This window comes from Oncorhynchus keta, chromosome 10 (assembly GCF_023373465.1).
Source record: "Oncorhynchus keta strain PuntledgeMale-10-30-2019 chromosome 10, Oket_V2, whole genome shotgun sequence".
NCBI classification, from domain to species: domain Eukaryota; kingdom Metazoa; phylum Chordata; class Actinopteri; order Salmoniformes; family Salmonidae; genus Oncorhynchus; species Oncorhynchus keta.
The window spans coordinates 42,409,192-42,423,782 of NC_068430.1; the positions used below are offsets into that span (position 1 = coordinate 42,409,192).

The 14,591-nt window shown below is 41.4% G+C and overlaps 1 protein-coding gene across 5 annotated transcripts; it reads right to left on the reverse strand.

Moving 5' to 3' along the window:
• Positions 1-185: 185 nt before the first annotated feature.
• Positions 186-12,129, reverse strand: LOC118388781 (solute carrier family 2, facilitated glucose transporter member 11-like). Of its 5 annotated transcripts, none has more exons than XM_035778245.2 (13): positions 11,755-12,129; positions 11,269-11,494; positions 9,136-9,234; positions 8,752-8,912; positions 8,541-8,665; positions 8,281-8,410; positions 6,193-6,341; positions 5,653-5,834; positions 4,209-4,319; positions 3,783-3,884; positions 2,113-2,188; positions 1,841-1,968; positions 186-1,231 (listed from the first exon to the last, which is right to left on the reverse strand). In XM_035778245.2, exons 2-13 carry the CDS (start codon positions 11,311-11,313, stop codon positions 1,037-1,039), a joined length of 1,503 nt encoding a protein of 500 aa, XP_035634138.1. In that variant the 5' UTR covers positions 11,314-11,494; positions 11,755-12,129; the 3' UTR covers positions 186-1,036. The 5 variants fall into 5 exon arrangements, with proteins under 5 accessions (XP_035634138.1, XP_035634140.1, XP_035634137.1 ...); XM_035778247.2 differs by having other exon boundaries at positions 11,426-11,494; positions 11,755-12,121; XM_035778244.2 differs by having other exon boundaries at positions 11,269-12,129.
• Positions 12,130-14,591: the final 2,462 nt, after the last annotated feature.

Below are 14,591 nucleotides of genomic sequence, written 5' to 3' on the forward strand. Positions count from 1 at the left end.
AACAACGATCTGTACTGAACGTAAACTTTGCCGCCATAATAAAGAATATGCAACGACATGGGGTCTCCCTTTACGTGTAATGTTTATCAAACTGTGTAATCGGTTAGTTTATCTTACTCACTGTTCTCTGCTGGTCCTCCACCTGGCTCTACAGTACACTTATTAATGTGGTTCACATAGACAGATGGCTTGAATGGTCTTGTTTATTCGGACAAATATTAGGTCGTCATGTTCTTGCTATAACAAAGGTTTTGATGAAGGATGTCTATGGAATGATAGACCGCACGGGACCAAAGTAGGAAGCCTGTAGACATGTATTAACTTCGATCATTGATTTTCCAATCTAACCAAAGGATACATCATTTATTATCACAATCTGTTCTAAACAATTCAATATTACACACCATTCAAAACAACAGTTGGATCATTTGCATCTATTTGATCTAAGCAAATCTTGTCTGCTAAATGAACTAGTGTAACCCACAGCAATAATGGCATTGCCAGATCAGGGCCTAACAAAAGGACAACGCAAGAGTATGCTATTCTGTTCTTCTGAAATAGACTACATTTTCTATTTATTGTGATGGTGTGGGCAATTTTACATGGATTTATTAGACTTGATTAAATGTAGATGTTCCAAAGGTCTGCATTAGGCTTGTAGGCTATGAGTGGAAGCCAGGAGATGCTAAATGTATTTATGTTCATTAACGGTCAATTACTCTGAGACCGGTAGTTATTTGCTTGACAATCATCTGCTGACAAAATTTCATGACCACCACAGCCCTACATAGGACCCCTGACTAGAATGTAAGAACAGCGTTATGACAGATTTTTTTTTGTTGCTGTAAAGCCACATTCAAAATAACAACTAAACAAAGTACATCTCTTAACACTTCTATCCAAACATAACCCTTTCCACAGAGGGTTCTACCTGGAACCAAAAAGGGTGCTCCTATGGGGATAACCGAAGAACCCTTTTGGAACCCTTTTTTTCTAAGAGTGTACCAATATCGCTCAAGCCACTCAATACATTTCTTTAAAATTTCGTTGCCATAACAAAGTCAGCCTTTTCCGTGTCTGTTCCCCTGTTCTTGTAGTTGAGTTTGTTAAAGTCCTCCATGATCTCCACCATGCCCTTGCCTTTGGTCTCTGGGATGAAGTAGAGCACAAACACTGCGCTGAAGAGGCAGTATGCTACAAAGATCAGGAAGCAGAACTGGCCCAGTCCATCCTACATGGGGCACACAAATACCAACGTTAAACAGATCCATAGATCTACAGCAGTGTTTCTTGATGGAGCCGCTGATGAGCCCAAGCACACTCGATTCAACTAATCAACAGTTTGATGATGAGTTGACAAGTGGAATCAGGGGTGTAGTGCTCGGGCAAGAGCTAAAATGTGCACCCCTTCGGGTCCCCGGGACCAGGATCTACAGTAACTCACTGACCCTCTGTCAGGGGACACTATAGCCCATTAGCCTGCATATGACAGAAAAAAAGAAAGACTTTCAGAAACCGTCTACCACAATCCATGAGCATTTATCTTATTTATTTTCTTTTCAGTAAAATGCAGGCTTATTGCTTGCTACAGTATGTCAAGTGTGTTCTAATGCTTGAATCACACTATAGGGGGTGACCTGAACCATACTATACTCGTTTGAATGTTTTCTTTTTACACTGTCCTTTCCAGCACAGTCCGAGCAATTATGGTGGATATGTAACCAGGCCAAGCCCAGTACAGTTTGACTTGGCTCGGCTCGATTTGTTTCCATTGTGAAAAAAGGGTATGTTCCAATCATCGAGTGTGTGCATTGAAGACTTAGACCAGTAAGTATCTCACCACTAGGAAGGGGAAGAACATTCCAATCAAGAACAGGCTTAACCAGTTGATGGAGCCGCAAATGACGTAAGCGGACGGTCTCCAGGCCTGCAGGAAGATATCTGCAGGGAGGATGCTGGCTATTCCAGCTAGGAAGAGAATTTAGTACCATGACAAATAACTCCGTCTGGGGTTTGCTCACTTAGCTAGCCACAACCACAAACCACTCAGACCACAGGTGTAGACTTGTGAAATATGACTCATGAGGGGACTATCATTTTTTGAGAACTCACAAGGTCCTAGTCCATAAACGCAGACGACAGAGAAGATGAGGGCGATGTTAGCATACGGGACCCATGAGTACAGGTCCTGTTGAGAGACAAAGAACTGTATTGGATCTCATGCTTGGCCCTTCTTCTATGGCATAGCACCAGCAACATCAAAGCTGTGGGTTCAATTTCATCAGGAATCACCATGTACATGTATACAGTGGCAAGAAAAAGTATGTGAACCCTTTTAAATTTACCTGGATTTCTGCAGAAATTGGTCATCAAATTTGATCTGATCTTCATCTAAGTCACAACAATAGACAAACATAGTGTGCTTTAACTAATAACACACATTATTGTATTTTTCTTGTCTATATTGAATACATCATTTAAACATCCACAGTGTGGGTTGGAAAACGTATGTGAACCACTAGGCTAATTGGAGTCAGGAGTCAGCTAACCTGGAGTTCAATCAATGAGACGAGATTGGAGATGTTGATTAGAGCTGCCTTGCCCTATAAAAAAACACTTACAAAATGTGTGTTTGCTATTCACAAGAAGCATTGCCTGATGTGAAGCATGCCTCGAACTACAGATATCTCAGAAGACTTAAGATTAAGAATTGTTGACTTGCATAAAGCTGGAAAGGGTTACAAAAGTATCTCTAAAAGCCTTGATGTTCATCAGTCCACGCTAAGACAAATAGTTTATAAATGGAGAAAGTTTAGCACTGTTGCTACTCTCCCTATGAGTGGCCGTCCTGCAAAGATGATTGCAAGAGCACAGCGCAGAATGCTCAAGAAGGTTAAGTAGAATCCTAGTGTCAGCTAAAGACTTACAGAAATCTCTGGAACATGCCAACATCTCTGTTGAAGAGTCACACCAAAATCAAAATCTCATCCCAACTGTAAAGTATGGTGGAGGGAGCATCATGGTTTGGGGCTGCTTTACTGCCTCGGGGCCTGGACAGCTTGCTATCATCGACGGAAAAACAAATTCCCAAGTTTATCAAGATATTTTGCAGGAGAATGTTAGGCTATCTGTCCGCCAATTGAAGCTCAACAGAAGTTGGGTGAAGCAACGGGACAACGACCCAAAACACAGAAGTAAATCAACAACAGAATGGCTTCAAAAGAAGAAAATACACCTTCTGGACTGGCCCAGTCAGAGTCCTGACCTCAAACAGATTGAGATGCTGTGGCATGATCTCAAGAGAGCAGTTCACACCAGACATCCCAAGAATATTGCTGAACTGAAACAGTTTTGTAAAGAGGAATGGTCCAAAATTCCTCCTGACCACTGTGCAGGTCTGATCCGCAACTACAGAAAATGTTTGCTTGAGGTTATTGCTGCCAAAGGAGGGTCAAACAGTTACTAAATTCAAGGGTTCACATACTTTTCCCACCCTGCAATATGAATGTTTTCACGGTGTGTTCAATAAAGACATGAAAATGTATAATTTTCTGTGTGTTATTAGTTTTAAGCAGACTGTGTTTGTCTATTGTTGTGACATACTGTAGATGAAGATGTTATGTTATGACCAATTTATGCAGAAATTCACATACTTTTTCTTGCCACTCTAAGTTGATTTGGGGTTTTTAGCTTGGTGAGTAAATGTCAGCTAGGTGGCAATATATTATTATAATTTGAAAGAACAGCCCAGAAAAGCCCTGAGGATTTGACCTGTTAGTTACCTTGATAGACAGCATAACAATCAGGATGGACATGATGACTCCCATCAACAGGTAGCCATAGCCCATCAGCATCTTCCTGCCCGCGCGGTCGATCAACAGAGACTGGCCCACGACACAACCCGTAATGTATTGTAAACACATTATAGAAACAAAACAATATAAATTACATAAACAAAACAATGTCATTTATATTATTAACATTTGTGAGTATATCTATGGACACAAAAAGACTGATTGTGGGACAACAAGGCTTGATCAAGGGAAAAGGTCAAGGGAAAGGAAGTCATCCAGACACAGATTAAGCCTAGACCTGGACTAAAAAGCATGTTCAAACAAGATTCTCAATTTGAAACACTTTTTAGGACTCGGCTCAGTTACAGACAGTAATGTTATTCTCTGCTATATGACCTATGGTATGGTACTTACACAGAGAATGATGGTGATGAGATCTGTTGTTCCGATGCCAATGGACAGGTAATGCATCTTGTCCTCTGCTACTCCAGCTTCACGGAAGATGTCAAAAGCGTAGAAATAAATCTATAGAACACATTTTGGGTAATTGTGGAGACGATGAGATGAAAGGAGAACAACGAGAAAATGTAGAGCAAGAAGGGGGCTTAGCTGGAAAATTGGAACAGTTCTTAAGTTTGATTAAGAGTACAGAATGACATTATCAGTCAATTATAATGCATTTACATTAAATGTACACTACCGTTCAAAAGTTTGGGCTCACTTAGAAATGTCCTTGTTTTAGAAAGAAAATGTATTTTTTGCCTATTAAAATAACATAAAATTGATCAGAAATATAGTGTAGACATCGTTAATGTTGTAAATTACTATTGTAGCCCGAAACAGCAGATTTTAATGGAATATCTACATAGAAACCATCACTCCTGTGTTCCAATGGCACACTTTTTCTTTGCAACTCTGCCTAGAAGGCCAGCATTCCAGAATCGCCTCTTAACTGTTGACCTTGACACTGGTGTTAATATTTAATGAAGCTGCCAGTTGAGGACATGTGAGGCGTCTTGTTTCTCAAACTAGACACTCTAATGTACTTGTCCTCTTGCTCAGTTGTGCACCGGGGCCTCCCACTCCTTTTCCTATTCTGATTAGAAACAGTTTGCGCTGTTCAGTGAAGGGAGTAGTACACAGCGTTGTACCAGAGCTTCAGTTTCTTGGCAATTTCTCACATGGAATAGCCTTAATTTCTCAGACCAAGAATAGACTGACGAGTTTCAGAAGAAAGTTATTTGTTTCTGGCCATTTTGATCCTGTAATCGAACACACAAATGCTGATGCTCCAGATACTCAACTAGTCTAAAGAAGGCCAGTTTTATTGCTTCTTAGTCAGCACAACAGTTTTCAGCTGTGTTAACATAATTGCAAAAGGGTTTTCTAATGATCAATTAGCCTTTTAAAATGCTAAACTTGGATTAGCTAACACAACATGCCATTGGAACACAGGAGTGATGGTTGCTGATAACGGGCCTCTGTACGCCTATGTAGATATTCCATTAAAAAATCAGCCGTTTCCAGCTACAATAGTCATTTACAACATTAACAATGTCTACACTGTATTTCTGATCAATTTGATGTTATTTTAATGGACAAAAAATGTGCTTTTCTTTCAAAAACATGGAGTTTTCTAAGTGACCCCAAACGTTTGAACGGTAGCGTATAATTGCCATGAACGTATATCAATATTTTGCCCTTTTGGACCGAGCTGAATTCTACTGCGCTGGCCTGGTTACACCACCACGTTGTTGCTGGAACCGTGCTGGAGAGGACAATGTGAAAAGAAAAGATCTGAGCAAGCACATAATGATTTCAGTCTGCATAATAGTTTGAAAAGGGTATTGGGCCACACCGCGTTAAACCCACAGAACTGAACGCCGGCACAGGGGATGACTAGAACCAGCAGCTGCCACCTGACACAGCGAGAAGTCAGCACATCCCAAATGGTCTTAACATTCTGGCCCTGCATGCTCGCTCTCTCCTTCCCCATTTCATCCATCTCCAGGTCATCTTCCTGCCACAGCCAGTGCAGGGCTATTGAACACACACACACACACACACACACACACACACACACACACACACACACACACACACACACACACACACACACACACACACACACACACACACACACACACACACACACACACACACACACACACACACACACACACACACACACACACACACACACACAAAGATTCATAATTTGCTGATCAATCAAAGCAATAGAAAACTTACTCTCTCTGATTGCCTTAAAATACTTGATTATCTAAAATCAAGTAATTAAATGATAAATACAACAAGAACATGACAAGCCCTCCCCCCTCCCTGTGATGTGTTTGACTGTAATGTAATGTTATAGACCATGCCTGGCCTGGACGTATACCTTTTCTGCATCCCTCAGTGTCTCCCTTGTCGATGTATAGGTAGCGGGGAGCCTCAGGGAAGAACAACAAGGTCACAAATTGGAGGATGGCAGGGAGGCCACCAAGGGCCATGAGCCAGGGCCACATGTCTTCGGTACCCATCAGCTCCCTGCAGAGAGAGAGAGAGAAAGAGAGAGTGAGACGGAGAGAGGGTGAGATAGTGTGTGTGTGTGGGTGCGTGTGCGTGTGTGCGCGCGTGTGAGTGGGAGACTTGACCCATTCCAATATACTGAGTGTTTTCCTCCTATAGTTTGATTCCAATATTTACAACTTTTGATAATTGAACTTTCTAGCCAAAGTTCTGCAACTAAATTCAAATATATTATTGGTGTTTCACACAATTGTCTCACACAATTTGCACGTCGTGCTCACAAAATGATGACATTTTGAATAATCAGAATCTTGTATTTCAGTTTGGCAAGGACCAGTAATGGTGCGTGGGTAGAATCACTGGGAAAGGTAAACCAGGGGGAAAAAGCCATTATACAACCTATGTGTTGTGATAATTGCATTGTTTGCTCTATAACCTACACGCCTTACCACAGTTATATACAGTATAGGCTTAAGGCCGAGACAATAAGAAGACACAGTGGCAGAATAAATTAAACCACACCTTTGTTTCATCACAAAACCGGAGAGCAACCTCTGTCCGGGTGAAGTCCACAAAGCATATTGCATGTAACAAACCGTTACAAGCAAGTTAATGTTTCCAACATTTTCTGACTACTAAACAACTATTGATTTAGAACCACAGAGTGGAGAGTCGCAAAGAAAACAGGAGCTGCCTTCACTATTCCAGCACCATTTCAACATCATCAAATCACCTATGCTTAGTCTAGTACAGTGACAACTAAAAGATTCCCAAAACTATTTAGTCCAATCAACATAAGCTAAATATCATGTGGCAGTCCATGGTGCGGATGTCTGTGTGTGTGTGTGTGTGTGTGTGTGTGTGTGTGTGTGTGTGTGTGTGTGTGTGTGTGTGTGTGTGTGTGTGTGTGTGTGTGTGTGTGTGGTAGACTCACCCTACTTGTAGAGAAAAGCCAATGCCATCCTCCTCTCTTTCATGTTGACGAAACTGTCATACAGTACACTATTTTAGTTTTTGTTGTCCTAGGCTACCTGGTTAAAATGCTTGCTCACTAGCCTAACTTCCTTTCATTGGCAAACGCTTAGCCAGCTATTTAACATTAGCCTACTACATTTAGCTACATATTAAACTTCCATCCTCTCAGGCCAGAGGCACAATGTATGAATTTGTGGTTGGATCAGAATTGCCGTTATTATCATTGGCCAGTACTTAGAATTAAGTAAAATGACAAGTCCAAATCCCTATCTCCATCCATGGCTAATTTAGGAAAGGGCCAATTTTAGCTGGCTAGCTAGGCACTGGAGGATAACAACACAACAAGCAACAACTGTTTTTTTTCTGTCAATAACATTGGACTTGATGTGATGTGATTGGTGTGAAGCCAAATCCAAACTGGCTTCCCTTCATACTTTTTTTTTGTACTCCAGGACCATTCACAGATGAGCTCACTCAGTTTAGCTGAACGCTATTATTGTATTAAAAAAATATCAAGGGAGGCCAAATGCTCGCAGGCTTCCCTTGCATTCAATGCTACGGGTGGCAACAGTATCATACTCTTTTTGACCATTATTTTATATGTTTTTTTCTTGTTAAATTTTTGGGTGAAGCCTGGCTTCCCCTGGCATCATGAATACATGCCAATGGCCAGGACAGGTACATGTGAGAGTGAGTAGATTCGATCTAAAGTGGAGAAGACTCAGGACGGTAGGTACTCAGGGCGGCAGGTAGCCTAGTGGTTAGAGTATTGGGTCAGTAACCGAAAGGTTGCTAGATCGAATCCCCGAGCTGACAAGGTAAACATCTGTCGTTCTGCCTCTGAACAAGGCAGTTAACCCACTGTCCGTCATTGTAAGAATAAGTAAGATAATAATAATTGTAAGAATAAGAATTTGTTCTTGCCTAGTTAAATAAAGGTTAAATATAAAAATAAAACAATAATAACATTGATGGTACTGACTTGATTCCAACAATCTGACCCGTGACTTTCCCCAGGCTACTGAAGATGTTGATGGTGATGGTTAGGAATCCTCTCAGCTTCTTGGGTGAACTCTCGCCCAGATACATCAGTTGCACGTTCCACCCCAGGCCTGAGAAAGAAAGCAAGAGAGGGAGAGGCCAGGTAGAAAGACACAAGAGATGTTACAAACACTAGTACCACGGGCTGCCCCGACATTCTCACAATAAATTACACACACATGAGACAAAACAGACACATACCAGCATTATATCCATAGAGAAATCTGCCCAGCAGGATCATCTCAAAGGACTTGGCCATGGGACTGAAGACCATCAGTACAGCGGCTACGAGGGCCACTATGTTGTTGAACAGCAGGACTTTCTTCCTGCAAATCCAGACATTAGGAGTATCCTCATTAGTTAGTATAAAAACAACACTTCCTGGGTGTGTGTATCGTGTACAGTGTCTGACCTGCCGTAGGTGACAGGGAGGCTGCCACTGTGTATAACCCCGACCCATCCTCCCAGGCTGAACACAGACACTATGAAAGACCAGATGAGCATGTTGGTTGAATCGCTTACTGGAACTTCATACCTCCTCAGCCAGGTCTGGTTCACAAAGCTCTGGATGTGCTACAGACACACAGAGAGGGAGAGACACTGGTTTACTACAATGAGATTTGGCTCAAAGAATAATATGTTTATTCCTGATGGCAATGGCATGGCCAGATGTTGTGATCCATATGTTATTACTCATATTATGCATTGTGTACATTAACTTTGATCCCTTAGCTCCTCACAGCAAATACTGAACCCTACAGAGCTCAGAGCTGTGGCCGTCAGTATTCTTTCTTACCTCAGCTGGAGAAGCCATGATGGAAACTTGCATCCCCATTTGAAATGATCCCCCAATTCCCAATACCAACGTCAACAGGTAAAGCCTCCAGTACCGCACCTATAATACAAAATTATGTCTACACCAGGGATTGACCTTAATGGTTGCCATATTACCTGGGGCAAGTGAACTGGGCTGTTTTCTTTTTCTGAAAACAACAAAACTGCAAAGAATTCCAGTAAGCCTAAAATCCCCATTGTTGAAGTAAAAGACAGACAATTTATGGCATTTATGGCAGGCGGGCAAGTTGAGCCTGTTCTGTGGTTTCCCAATTTGGCAGGTGATTTTTCACAACTGAATTCCAGTAGCCTAACATTGGGGCTACACTGGGTATGGAAAGCCAATAGGTTGAAATCGTCTCACCTTGAAAACGCATGGGATTGGTATCTATTACCAGCGGTGTTGTCGCCTGGTATTAAACTACACACGTGTTGTGAATGTCCAGTGTGAATTTACAGGTGAATAGACCACCTGTCTTCTGTACATCAAACAACTTTTCAAACAAATATGCCCCTGTTTAAATGTCGTGGTCCCCCGCCCCCTTGCCCTCCGAACAGCCTCAATTCGTTGGGGCATGGACTCTACAAGGTGTCGAAAGTGTTCCACAGAGATGCTCCAATGCTTCCCACAATGTGAAGTTGGCTGGATGTCCTTTGGGTGGTGGACCTTTCTTGGTACACACTGTTGAGCATGAAAAAACCCAACAACATTGCAGTTCTTGACACAAACCAGTGCGCCTGGCATCTACTACCATACCCCTTTCAAAGGCACTTGAGTCTTTTGTCTTACCCATTCACCCTATGAAGGCCACACATTCACAATCCATGTCTTAGTTGTCAAAAACAAAACATTTCAACCCTTCTTTAACCTGCCTCCTACCCTTCATCTACACTGATTGAAGTGGATTTAACAAGTGACATCAATAAGGGATCATAGCGTTCACACAGCTTTAAAATGTACACTTTAAAGCTGCAATATGTAACCTTTTGAGCAACCTGACCAAATTCATATAGAAATATGAGGTATAGATCTGCCATTGTCATTGAAAGCAAGTCTAAGAAGCGGTAGATCGATTCTACGTGCACTATTTTTATGCTTCCTATTCTTAAGTTTATTTTTGTGTCTTTTATTTTCGGTTTTGTACACCAGTCTCAAACAGCTGAAAAAACATATTTCACAGCATTTAGATGGTACAATTACTCTCTACACACTATACTTGCCTATTTTTTTTAAATAATTGCTTTGCGTCTATTTTCCATTTAATTTAAGCTGGCTTGGTTTCATTTTTGTTGGGTCTGCAAATGTGCATGTATAAATGGAACCCTAGAGTCAAAGCAAATTAACGTCATCTTCAAGACAAATTTTCACTTGTCCGTTCAAGCAGCCACAAAGCACATTCCGCCAAATAGTTTTACACTATTAAACAACATCTCTGGTTAAAGATCGATCTTTGACATCCGTTTACTCGATTACTCATGCCCATCCCTAAAAGGGAGCTAGAAAATGAGGAAAGAAAGCTCAGGAAAGGATGGGAAGAAGATAATTTGGTAGGAAAGAAAATTAGGAAAGGAAAGGAGGAAAGAGAGCTAGGAAAGGAAAGGACATGTATCTTCATGTACAGAAGACAGGCGATCTATTCACCTGTAAATCCTCACTGGACAGGTGTAAAGATCAAGTATCAAAATACATAACAGACGTTTACAACAAGAGTAATTGAAACAGGCGTCATAGTTACCTAGAAATGCACAACGTGCAATGTGAGAAGATCAAGTTTAAAAAATAGATTTGACAGTTTAAAAAATGAAGTGGAAAATAATAATAACAAGCGTTAATATGGCCTGATTTACGAGCCAAACTTTTCCTGTGACACTACACAAGTTCTCAACTCGTGTAGAGGAATAACAGGCGACCACATCGCTTGTAATTGACACCAATACACTCGTTTTCTACGGTATAATAGCAAAAGCCTGTTTTTGTGGTGAGACGATTTGAACCTTTTGGCTTTAAAAGTCTGCAACACTGGAAGCATAACTTTTGGTCTGGGCGAGCAGAATGTGTCGACATCTTGAAAATACATTTATAACCAGAACTCACGCAAATGTTGTGCATCCGACATAGCCCTGCGGGCCAGTAAAACATTTGTTTCTGCTTCCTCCCTGTTGTTTACTTAAGTGACCAAAAGGTCCTGACAATGTTGTGTGAAAATAACATTTTCGTGCAAGAGAGAAGTGACCAACAAAATACTGCTGACTTGTTCGATGGAGAAGTGCCTTTCAGACCTTAATGTCAATCCCTGTTCACTCCAAACTGTACCTCATAACTCATGGAAACAAAGGGCAACATTAGGGTATACAGTACACAGACATGATTCAAGTTTGATATTACTGTCAACAGTCAAATTGGATGCATATGCCTACATTGTTTGTAACATAGACTAAGTGCCACATAACAAAAGGATGAGTCGTTTCAAAGTGTGCCTCATCAGTTAATCAAGTGTATTCGTCAAGCTCTTTTAACATCAGCAGTTGTCACAAGTGCCTCATGATCAGTTAGTTTGTGAGTGATGTTCTGCGCTCCTACCAGGTTTTTGAGTGCTTCTCTCATCTCTCTGTTTGAGGCTCCCTGGGATGCTGACTGGAACAGGAGAGCAGACGGTCATTTATCCCCACGACCAACCCGCCCCTGTCCCTGAAATAGTTACTATTTACGCCAACTGGGTTGATCATTGAGCCTTATGGTGGAGAGGAGGTAAGATGGGAGGAGGAGGTTGGAGGGAAGGTAGGAATTAGAGAGAGACGGAGAAAGAGACAGGGATAGAGGGAGAGAGAGTGAGTATGAGATAGAGAGTGACAGGAGGAGGGAGAGGGCAGGCAGAAAGGTGTTCTACCTGAGAGCTGTTTGTAGGTATTGCATTTGGTAATTGTTTAGTATGGCCACACAAATCTTTTTGCTGGTTTCAACTTGTATATGTATGTGTTTTTATATTGCTCCATAGGATATCATTTTTGTTGGCATGGGTATACATTCGTTTCCAAAAACCTTTGGGACAACAACGTAGTCAGTGATTAAGGAACTATCTGCACTTGGTCTGACGGATGGTATATTTTCCTGCCAAAATAAAGATATGCAACTTCCTGTTAGTGTTGTGAAGTAACAGACATGGGTCTCAATTGTGTAATAAGTTAGTTGATATCTAACTCAGTTTCTCTGCTGGTCCTTCTATACTTATTTCCCAAACGTACAGTGCCTTCGGAAAGTATTCAGACCCCTTGACTTTTTCCTAATTTTGTTAGGTTACAAGCTTATTTGAAAAATGATTACATTGTTTTTCCCCTCATCAATCTACACACAATACTCCATAATGACAAAGAAAAAAACTGGTTTTTAGACATTTCTATTAATTTATTAAAAACAAAAAAATCACATTTAGATCAGAATTCAGACCCTTTACTCAGTACATTGTTGAAACACCTTTGGCAGAAATTACAGCCTCAAGTCGTCTGGGGTATGACGCTACAAGCTTGGCGCACTTGTATTTGGGGAGTTTCTACCATTTTTCTCTGCAGATCCTCTCAAGCTCTGTCAGGCTGGATGGAGAACGTTGCTGCACAGCTATTTACAGGTCTCTCCAGAGATATTCAATCCGGTCTGGGCTCTGGCTGGCCACTCAAGGACATTCAGAGAACTGATGAAGCCACTTCGGCGTTGTCTTGGCTGTGTGCTTAGGGTCTCCTTGTCCCTGCTGCTGAAAAACACCCCCACAGCTTGGTGCTGCCACCACCATCCTTCACCGTAGGGATGGTGCCAGGTTTCCTCCAGACTTAACGCTTGGCATTCAGGCCAAAGTGTTGAATCTTGGTTTCATCAGACCAGAGAATCTTGTTGCTCATGGTCTAGGAGTCTTTAGGTGCCTTTTGGCAAACTCTAAGCGGGCTGTCATGTGCCTTATACTGAGGAGTGGCTTCTGTCTGGCCACTCTACCATAAAGGCCTGATTAGTGGAGTGCTGCAGAGATGGTTGTCCTTCTAGTTTCTCCCATCTCCACAGAGGAACTCTAGAGCTCTTTCAGAGTGACCATCGAGTTCTTGGTAACCTCCCTGACCAAGGCCCTTCTCCCCCGATTGTTCAGTTTGGCCAGGCTGCCAGCTCTAGGAAGAGTCTTGGTGGTTCCAAACTTCTTCCATTTACGAATGATGGAGGCCACTATGTTCTTGGGGACCTTCAATGCTGCAGTAATTCTTTGGTACCCTTCCCCAGATGTGTGCCTCGACACAATCCTGTCTCGGAGCTCTAGGGACAATTCCTTCGACCTCATGGCTTGGTTTTTGCTTTGACATGCACTGTCAACTGTGGGACCTTATATAGACAGGTGTGTGTCTTTCCAAATCATGATCAATCAATTGAATTTACCACAGGTGGACTCCAATCAAGTTGTAGAAACATCTCAAGGATGATCAATGGAAACAGGATGCACCTGAGCTCAATTTCGTGTCTCATAGCAAAGGGTCTGAATACTTACGTAAATAAGGTACTTTTAATATACTTGCAAAAATTTAGAAAAACCCGCTTTGTCATTATGGGGGTATTGTGTGTAGATTGCTGATATTTTTTTTGTTTTGTTAATCCATTTTATAATAAGGCTGTAACATAACAAAATGTGGAAAAAGTCAAGGGGTCTGAATACTTTCCGAAGGCACTGTATTTCACATAGATACAATACATGGTCTTATTTGTCACAATCTATTCCAAACAATGAAATATATGACATACTGTTCAAAACAAGTTGATTATTTGATAATATAGTTTGATATGAAATTATCTATAAATACAGTATAATACTCTCACAACATACAGTAGCTTAGATATCTTTGGCTTTACCTTGTTACTGTCACGCCTTGGTCTTAGTATTTTGTGTTTTCTTTAATTATTTGTTCAGGCCAGGGTGTGACATGGGTTTTTTGTGTTGTCGTATTGGGTTTTTTGTAGGCATTGGGATTGTGGTTGATTAGGGGTGTGTCTAGCATTGGCTTGGCTGCCTGAGGCGGTTCTCAATCAGAGTCAGGTGATTCTCGTTGTCTCTGATTGGGAACCATATTTAGGTAGCCTGGGTTTCACTGTGTATTTTGTGGGTGATTGTTCCTGTCTCTGTGTTAGTTATTCACCAGACAGGCTGTATGGGTTTTCACGTTCCGTTTGTTGTTTTTGTATATTTATAAGTTATTTCATGTATCGCTATTCTACATTAAAGAACATGAGTAACCACCACGCTGCATTTTGGTCCGACTCTCCTTCAACAGACGAACGTCGTTACGGTTACAATATCATCCACCATATCTGTATGATGACCCTATGACACATGTAATAGCAGTTGAACTTTGCATTTGATTTGGACAGCAAAAATAAATAAATAATCCAAA

Bases quoted from the DNA above. Each gene is read 5' to 3' on its own strand.
- LOC118388781 (XM_035778245.2), bottom strand. From the start codon at position 11,313: ATGTTTTACTGGCCCGCAGGGCTATGTCGGATGCACAACATTTGC. The intron at 5,835-6,192 runs GTATACGTCCAG...TGTGTTCAATAG, and splicing joins CACTGAGGGATGCAGAAAAG to CCCTGCACTGGCTGTGGCAG. The intron at 1,232-1,840 runs GTGAGATACTTA...TGCCCCATGTAG, and splicing joins TGTTCTTCCCCTTCCTAGTG to GATGGACTGGGCCAGTTCTG.